General features: G+C 46.0%; 1 protein-coding gene across 3 annotated transcripts in view; it reads right to left on the bottom strand.

The window, feature by feature from the left end:
- Positions 1-9,796, bottom strand: part of LOC122564696 (rab-like protein 6) — a 112,884-nt gene that overhangs the window by 4,841 nt on the left and 98,247 nt on the right. For all 3 annotated transcript variants that reach the window (XM_043719805.1, XM_043719806.1, XM_043719807.1), the window contains 4 exons: positions 9,297-9,444; positions 8,785-8,961; positions 5,866-6,220; positions 3,630-3,807 (listed from right to left, as the gene is read on the bottom strand). In XM_043719805.1, the coding sequence (XP_043575740.1) occupies positions 3,630-3,807; positions 5,866-6,220; positions 8,785-8,961; positions 9,297-9,444 (858 nt within the window). The remainder of the gene's footprint in view (positions 1-3,629; positions 3,808-5,865; positions 6,221-8,784; positions 8,962-9,296; positions 9,445-9,796) is intronic.

Below are 9,796 nucleotides of genomic sequence, written 5' to 3'. Positions count from 1 at the left end.
TCCTTGGATGCTGCCTGACCTGCTGCGCTTTTCCAGCAACACATTTTCAGCTAGTAACAATAACCTCCAGCAAGCAGCGGTTCAGAAAGGGAACGGGTTTTGCTTACTGAAATATATTCAGCGAACAAACAAAAAAAAAGGAAAATCATATCTGCAGTCAATATTCTAACCTCTTCCTCATGGGAAAACTTCCTCACTGAGGACCTACCTTAAAGCCACACTGGGCAAGGGTGGGGCATAGGGTTAACAAACAACAGAACACAGAAACAGGTCTTTCGGCCCACCAAGGCTGTGCTGACACATGATACTTCGAGTCATAGAGATGTACAGCATGGAAACAGACCCTTCGGTCCAACCCGTCCATGCCGACCAGATATCCCAACCCGATGTAGTCCCATCTGCCAGCACCTGGCCCATTTCTTTTCAAACCCTTCCTATTCATATACCCATCCAAATGCCTGTTAAATGTTGCAATTGTATCAACCTCTACCACATCCTCTGGCAGCTCATTCCATACATGTACCACCCTCTGCGTGAAAAAGTTGCTCCTGAGGTCCCTTTTATATCTTTCCCCTCTCACCCTAAACCTATGCCCTCTAGTTCTGGACTCCTTTACCATTGGGAAGAGACCTTGACTAATCACCTTTTCCATGCCCCTCATGATTTTGTAAATCTCTATAAGGTCACCCCTCAGCCTCCGACGCTCCAGGGAAAACAGCCCCAGCCTGTTCAGCCTCTCCCTATAGCTCAAATCCTCCAACCCTGGCGACATCCTTGTAAATCTTTTCTGAACTCTTTCAAGTTTCATCTCGAACTAAATCCTCTTGTCTCTATGCAGTCCATATCCATCTGTCCCTTGCCTATTTATATATCTAGGAGAAAGTGAGGGCTACAGATGAGAGTCAAACAGTGTGATGCTGGAAAAGCACATCAGGTCAGGCAGCATCTGAGGAGCAGGAGAATCGACGTTTTGGACATAAGCTCATCAGGATTGAGGGGTGACCCAAGGGGGCTGAGAGATAAATGGGAGAGGGGTGGGGCTGGGGAAGGGAGGAAGGTAGCTGGGAATGTGATAGGTAGATGGAGGTGGGGTGAAGGTGATAGGAAGGAAAGCAGCATGGAGTGGATAGGTGGGAAGAAAGATGGACAAGTGGGACAGTTCAAGAGGGCGGTGCTGAGTTGGAAGGTTGGATCTGGGATAAGGTGGGAGCAAGGGAAATGAGGAAATGATGAAATGCACACTGATCCCGTGTGGTTGGAGGGTCCCAAGGCAGAAGATGAGGCGTTCTTCCTCCAGGAGTCAGGTGGCTAGAATTTGGTGGAGGAGGCCCAGGATCTGCATGTGCTGGGCGAAATGGGAGGGGGAGTTAAGGTGTTCAGTCACAGGGTGGTGGGGTTGTTTAGTACATGTGTCCCAGAGATGTTCTCTGAAACGTTTTGCAAGTTGGTATCCTGTCTCCACAATGTAGAGAAGACCACATCGAGAGCAACGGACACAGTAGATGACGTGTGTGGAAGGACAGGAAAATATGTCAGATGTGGAAGGATCCTTTGGGGCCTTGGACGGAGATAGTTTATTAGCACAGATAGAGAATTGGTTAAGTTGTATAAGACAGAGTTGGGATGGAGGGGCCATTTTGAGGATGGCAATGTGTTATGAGCACAGTGCTGAGGCCAGAATTATTTATAGTATATATTGACTTGGTTGAGGGAAGTGAATGTGCTGTCACCAATTTTGCAGACGACAAGAATAGGTGGGAAGGCATGTGGTGAGGGAGACAGAAAGGGATATAGACAAGCTGAATGTGTGGGCAAAAGCTTGCTAGATGTATTTCAGCAGGAATAACACTGCAGATGAATATTACTTAATTATGGAGAAAGACTGCAAAAAGCAACAGCACAGAGGGATTTGGGAATCACAGAACCCCTCCAGTGTGGAAGCAGGCCATTCGGCCCATAGAGTCCACACTAGTCCTCCACAGAGCATCCCACCCAGACCCACTCCCCTATCCTATCCCTTTAACCCTGCATTTCCCATGGCTAATCCTGCACATCCTTGGTACCTATGAACAATTTAACATGGCCAATCCACCTGACGTGCACATCTTTGGTCTGAGAGGAAACTGGAGCACCTGGAGGAAACCCACGCAGACTTGGGGAGAAAGTGCAAACTCCACACAGTCACCCGAGGGTGGAATCAAACCCAGGTCCCTGGTCCGGTGAGGCAACAGTGTTAACCACTGAGCTGCTCTTGTACATAAATCACAAAAAGGTAGCATTCAAGTTAGGAGGTGGTAGGGAAGGCAAATGGAATGTTGGTCTTTGCTTCAAAGGGAATACAGTATAAATAGGGAAGCATTGCTGAAACTATACAAGGTATGAGAGCACAGGTGGAATTCTGTGAACAGTTCTAGGTCCCTTATTGAATAAAAGATATACCGGCATTATAGGCTGTCCAGAGAAGGTTTACTCAGACGATATCAGATGGACTGTCACATGAGAGAGGCTGAATAGGTAGGGCTTATACTCATTGGAGTTTAGAAGACTGTGAGGCAACCTTATTAAATTAGATGATTTTGAGGCAGTTTGACCTGATAGAAGGCGGAGGGGTTGTTTCCCCTCGTGGGAAAGCCTAAGAGGACAATGTCAGAGTAAGGAGTCACTCGGTTAGGACAGAGTTGAGGAGGAACTTTTTCCAGTGGGTTAATGAATCTGTTGAGTTGTTTACTGCAGAGGGTGGTTGAAGATTTTTACGCAGTAAGGGAATCTAGGGTCACGGTGCTGAGGTAGGAGAGTGATCTTACTGAGTTGCACAGGGCCTATTTCTGTTCCTACATCTTCGTCTTACCTGGAGAGAAAAAAATAGAGCTAACCTTTTGAATTGAACAACAATCTTTAGGAACTGGAAAGAGGGAGAAAGGTCCTGGATTTTAGGCCTTGCTTGAATGGGACTGCACTCCCACTTGGTGCAGGAGGTGAGCAGATGTAAATCATCAACAATAATATGGATGCAGAGAGATACACAGCTACAGCAAAGAGGAAGGCAAATGGTGTGTTGTCCTTTACTGCAGGTGGGGTGGGGCTGTCGTCACTCCTCCTCGGAGAAGGTTTTCCTGGAAATCTTAGTTATTTACTGACAGGATGCTGGCATTGCTGGTCAGACCAGCATCTGCTGCCCACCCTGGGTGGGCTGCACAGTCACTGCACAGGGTACTAAAGGGTGGAACTACATCAGGGCTGGAGTCAAACGTAGACCAGACTCGGTAAAAATGACAGGTGTCACCACTGAAACCTGCTTTAAATACCACATTTCCATTTTTAATTAATTTATAGTTGCTGGGGTGGGATTTGAACCCTTGTCCCCAAAGCAATAATCTGGTCTCTGAATTACCAGGTCAGTTATTGATCTGCTGTGCTGAAGGAAATCAAAAAGTGATTGCTTGTGAAAAATGAAATACAATGAAGGAGGGATCTGATTTAACAAAAAAAAATCCAGAGGCCCTACAGCCCATCTAACACTGACAAACTTTGGTAATTTGGTAATATACAATGTCTTATGTTAATATCCAGAGCAACTCCTCTCATAAACAAACTCAAAACATTTCTCAAGCATGACCTTGTGCTGTCACCTTCATTGCTGCTTTCTGGAGCTGCAGGAGTTTTAGTACCAATGCCCAAGCCAAACAGGTCGAAGTCAGTGGTCTGCTTTGTGGGCCGGATTGATGCTTTCACTGGCACGCTGGGCTTTCCGAGACCGAGTTCATCATTGGAGAGTTCAGAGCTGTCCTCTCGAACTGGGAATTCCTCCTGCAAAAAGCATCACAGGTCAGCAGTTACTCCTTCAGAAAGGGAATCACAACATGAGGAAGGAAGCTGGCTTCAAAGCCTTGCAAACTGAAGAGCCCCCAGCACGAATACACTCAGCTCCAAATGAGAATACGAAGATTGGTGGAGTTGTGGATAGTGAGGAGGGCTGTTGTCGGCTGCAAAGGGACTTAGATATGATGCAGAGCTGGGCTGAGGAGTGGCAGATGGAGTTCAATCCTGCCAAGTGTGAGGTTGTCCATTTTGGAAGGACAAATAAGAATGTGGAATACAGGGTTAACGGTAGGGTTCTTAGTAAGGTGGAGGAGCAGAGGGATCTTGGGGTCTATGTTCATAGATCTTTGAAAGTTGCCACTCAGGTGGATAGAGCTTGTAAGAAGGCCTATGGTGTATTAGCGTTCATTAGCAGAGGGATTGAATTCAAGAGTCGTGAAGTGATGTTGCAGCTGTACAGGACCTTGGTTAGGCCACATTTGGAGTACTGTGTGCAGTTCTGGTCGCCTCACTTTAGGAAAGATGTGAAGCTTTGGAGAGGGTGCAGAGAAGATTTACCAGGATGTTGCCTGGAATGGAGAATAGGTCGTACGAGGATAGGTTGAGAGTGCTAGGCCTTTTCTCATTGGAACGGCGAAGGATGAGGGGTGACTTGATAGAGGTGTATAAGATGATCAGGGAAATAGATAGAGTAGACAGTCAGAAACTTTTTCCCTGGATACAACAGAGTGTTACAAGGGGACATAAATTTAAGGTGAAGGGTGGAAGGTATAGGGGGGATGTCAGGGGTGGGTTCTTTACCCAGAGAGTGGTGGGGGCATGGAATGCGCTGCCTGTGGGAGTGGCAGAGTCAGAATCATTGGCGACCTTTAAGCGGCAATTGGATAGGTACATGGATGGGTGCTCAAGCTAGGACAAATGTTCGGCACAACATCGTGGGCCGAAGGGCCTGTTCTGTGCTGTATTGTTCTATGTTCTATGTTCTAAATGTATGGCTTCAGGTCACAGTGCAGAGAACTGAACATAATTCACCTGATACTTTGCTTTGCGGGAGAACCGCACTGTCGACACCAGCAAGTGAGATGTAAAACCGACAGTCCCAGCTCCCCTCTCAGGAGGACATTAAAGACTGGATTGTGAACAAATGTAATCCTGGTGCCTTGGCTAATGTTTATTCCTCAACCAACGTATCGTGAACAGAGTTTTTACTGATCATCACATTATTTTTGGGAGCTGACAGATAAGAAACGGGCCATTTTCTACAGTACAACAGTCAGTACATTTCACAGCAAAGAATCTGAGAAGGTAAAAGATGCTGTCATTTAGACAGCCCACAGCAGAAACAGCTACTTGCCCAAGTGGGCTACGGCAGCGTTTTAATAACCACCCTACTGTCAACTCTGCTGCTGTCTCCACTCATGCTTCTGCCAGACCTGCAGGTATTGCCAGAATTTTCTGTTTCTATTTCAGATCGGCAGGACTTGCAAAACATTTAATATCAAGTATCTTTACCACAACAGAATTGAATTAAATAATGCAATTTGTCATTCTTCTTTCACCAGAGACTTTAACAGAATCAAACTTCCTACTCAGCAACAATTCTATAAATCTGTCCATTTGTGAAAAACAGACCCAGAAATAAAAATACACAAGTGTCTGGCATTGATTTATTTATAGTCGATGAATATTGAAGTCTATCTGGGATCTGTTTTTGCTGAAAAAGGTCTCCACAAATTTGTATTATCTCTGGGGAAGCGGTCGGTCAGTGTGTTATGTTTCAGAATGTGGAAAGTCTGCATACATCATTTACTTGAGGGATGAAAGCATGTTGCAGGGGTTTGGCCAAACTCGGGATGTTTGCTTTGAAACAGAGATAAAGTTTATCTTTGTTCCAATGTACCTGTTTAGGTTCGATGCCAATGCTGTGTGATTGAAGTATTTATGCTTTAATTCTCCTGCAGTCACTCTGCTCAGCTTGACCAGTCCAAAACCTCAAATGAAAAGCAGATTACATTTTAAAATATAAAGAGCAGAAATGAAACTTACGGCTGTGTTTTTCCTGTTGGAATCATCACTCTCAAAGTCTGGGTCATCCATGACAAAAGACAGCAATTGCTTTGCAATTGGTCCCTCGAGATCACTCTCTGATGACTCCCTATATTCTTGCGTTGCTGGTTTGTTCTGGCCTTTATCCTCAGTAGTATGGAGTGAGGCTGGCACTGGGATGAGCGGAGAGGCCAGAGATGAGACTGAAGTTAGGACACTGTTCCCAGGTAAGCTGGAGGCTGGATTTCTGTTGTTAACATGCTCTGGTTGATTGGGGGCAGATGAACGGATGCCAAGGTCCTGCTCAAAGGCTTTGGTTGGAGCTCTGCCCTGGGATTTTAAACCTTTGGAAGCCCTGAAGAGGAAGGGAAGATACAAATGGGTTTACTAATGAAGGAATAGCACCAAGGCTGTTTGACCCAACAAGACAGACACTGTGCCATCACAATGGTAGTAGGAGGGGCTGTGACTGGAAGGAACAGTTACTTACAGAGTTTGCTATCCACATGGGCATGCCCTCTGACCCACGTCTGGTCTTTGGCACAGAGGGAGAAAGGTGTCAGCCATGATGTTCAGTTCCTGATGTCTGTCTGATATGGATAGGAATGTTGAGTGGGGAACAGAGTGAGCTGGAGTGTCATGTCCTCTAGAGTCAAACAGTCAATTCAAAGCACCAGCTGGCTTTTCATGTCAGTAGTAACAAACACGAAGGACACAAAGCACTCAGAGAACATCACTGCACTAAGGAACAAATTTGTCGTCACTTTACTCATCATGAAGTTGGAATATTGGTGTATTTAAATCCGGCACTCGATGTAACACCTCACTGCTCACAGAGAATTGTTCCTAACAGAAGGGGTCACTGGACCATCATGCCTACACTAGTTTTTGAAAGAAATTTCTAGTTATTGTCAATCCCATGAAACCCTCAAACTTGTTTCTACGTAATTTATCCAATACCTTTTGGAACGTCATACCGACACTCTTCACCCTTCCAGGGACCACATTCCAAACTGGAACACAAGCTCATCAGAGTTAGCAGCAGCAGGCAATGCAGTCCTTGGAACCTGTTCCACCATTCAATATGATCAGGAGTGATCTGACTGGGGCTTTAACTCCAAGTTACAGTCAGTTCTCCAGCCCTCAACTCCCTTGTCAATCAAAAATCTCTCCGAACTCAGCCTTGAATGTATTCAGTGAGTCAGCTTTCGCTGCTCCTTGGGGTAAAGAATTCCAATAGTTCACAACTCTCAGCAGAAATCACACACCTTAGCCTAATTATGAAACAGTGACCTTGCTTCCTTAGGGAAGGCCTAACTCTGGTTTATATGAAGGGTTAGCATCATGCCTTTACTACTGTATTTGAATCTGCTACTAACACAGCCAAGAATTGGGGTTTCTTTATCACAACTAGTTTTTACGTAGATTTCCTGTAAACATGGTTTGGAGATGCCGATGTTGGACTGGGGTGCTCAAAGTTAAAAATCACACAACACCAGCTTACAGTCCACAACCACCTGGTGAAGGAGCACCGCTCCAAAAGCTCGTGCTTCCAAATAAACCTGTTGGACTACAACCTGGTATTGTGTGATTTTTAACTTCCTTTACACGTGTAGATTTTATAAATGACTTGGATGAAGAAGTGGAAATGTGGGTTGGTAAGTTTGCCGATGACACAAAGGTCAGTGGTTTTATAGCAAGTGTCAGGGGTTGTTGCAGGCTACAACAAGACACTGACAGGAAGCAGAGCCGAACAGAGAAATGGCAGATGGAGTTCAACCTGGATAAATGCAAAATGATTCACTTTGGAAGGTCAAATTTGAATGCTGAATACAGAGTTGAAGACAGGATTCTTGGCAGTGTGGAGGAACAGTGGGATCCCGGAGTCTGGGTACACGGATCCCTCAAAGTTGCCAGCCAAGTCCCTCAAAGTTGCCAGCCAAGTTGTTAAAAAGGTGTACGATGTGTTGGCTTTCATTAGCGGAGGGATTGAGTGTAAGAGCCACGAGGTTTTGCTGCAGCTCCACAAAACCCTGGTTATACCACACTTGGAATATTGTTTCCTGTTCTGGTTGCCTCATTATAGGAAGGATGTAGATGCTTTAGAGAGGGTGCAGAGGAGATTTATCAAGATGCTGCCTGGGCTGGAGGGCATGTCTTATAAAGAGAGGTTGAGTGAGCTGGGGCTTTCCACACTGGGGAGAAGGAGGAAGAGAGGTGACTTGATAGAGGTGTACAAGAGAATGAGAGGCACAGATAGAGTAGATAGTCAGAGACCTCTCCCCAGGGCAGAAATGGCTGTCACAAAGAGTCATAATTTTAAGGTGATTGGAGGAAGGTTTAGGGGAGATGTCAGAGGTAGGTTCTTTACACAGAGAGTGGTGGGTATGTGCAATGCACAGCCAGTGGTGGGAGTAGAGTCAGAGACATTAGGGACATTTAAGCGATTGCTGGACAAGCACATGGACAGCAGTAAATTGAGGGGTGTGTAGGTTAGGTTGATCTTGGATTAAGATAAGTGCTCAGCCCAACATCGTGGGCCGAAGGGCCTGTACTGTTCTATGTTCTAAACGAGCTTTTATTTTTAAGGATCTGTGCACATATAATCCTGGGTCACTTTGTTCCTGAACCTCTTTTTAAGTCTGCACCATTTATTTTATATTGCCTCGCAGCACTTCCCACTTCTCTGCATTAACTTCTATCGGTAATGCAACTGCCAATTTCACCAGCTGGTATCCTCCTGAAATCTGACAGCCTCCTCCTGAGTATGTGCTCTGTTGGACCTTTCCTCATGTGCAAACTTTAAAATGAAACCTGGTACATCTAAGGCCAGATCACTGATGTATATCGACTGAATGGTGCTCCTAATGCCGAACCACAGTCAGTACAACAATTGCTTGCTCCTTTTCTATCACTGACCGTTTTAGTGGATCTGGATGAATGGTGACGTTTGAGCTCTCCTCTTCATCACTGGACAGAGTGATGTCTTTACTGGGAATGTGCGATTTCACATACGGATCCTGCAGCATCTGGTCATCCAGATCGAGATCATCCTGGAAAACCGCAACCATTGGATTTCCTTTGCGCTCTCCGTCACTGCAGCAGAGTAAGGCAAGCACAGCCATTAAACCACTTGCACTACAAGCTCATGCTTCACTCAGCTCGAACTAAGATGGTGACCATGCCATCTCCCATCCAAAGGTCAGGCTCCAGAGGTGCCAGGCCTGTCCTCCAGCCTCCCTCCACCACACCAACCCAGTGACCCCCAACTCTCCAAATGGTTCCTGAACCCACCGTGTACAACACAATGACTGAGAGAGTTTAAAGGTCAGTGTTTCATATGAAAACCCCAATTCAGGATTTCCCAGTCCTGAAGATTCTGCCCATGGGTTTCAGTGATGGTTGGACTGTGCATGTCCTGAAATTCCTACCTGTCGCTCTCCTGTTGTCTCCCACTATGGCCTTCCTTCTGAGGATTCGGATCTTCAAGGAAGCTCTTATCAATTCCCTCATCAGGGACAAAGTCATCAACATTCTGCGTCTTCGTTTCTCCCTCCGGGGAATTCGGAGATGGGGTATCTACAGAAGGAGGCTGGTATCAGGACAGGTTTGACTTTGTACAAGTTGCTGGAGGCGCTGCCAGAGGGAGGTCAAAGGACAAGGTGAGAGGAGGAGGAGGGAGGTCAAAGGGCAGGGTGAGGGAGGAGGAGGGAGGTCAAAGGGCAGGGTGAGGGAGGAGGAGGAACACAGGACCTGTTTTCGATGTACTGAGAACTTAGGAAACAGCAAGATAGAGAAACGAGGTAATAAAATGAGCTTTGGTGGTGTAGAGTAAGGTGCGAGCAGTTCATGAGGATTCAGGATCACAGAGAAGTGGCAATTTGTGTGTGTGTGTGGAGGAGTGAAAGAGGAGTGGAAGAGGCCCAGGAGT

Source organism: Chiloscyllium plagiosum, chromosome 30 (genome assembly GCF_004010195.1).
Source record: "Chiloscyllium plagiosum isolate BGI_BamShark_2017 chromosome 30, ASM401019v2, whole genome shotgun sequence".
Lineage (NCBI taxonomy): Eukaryota > Metazoa > Chordata > Chondrichthyes > Orectolobiformes > Hemiscylliidae > Chiloscyllium > Chiloscyllium plagiosum.
Note: the sequence above shows the minus strand (reverse complement) of the source record. Positions and strands in the feature narration are given on the sequence as shown.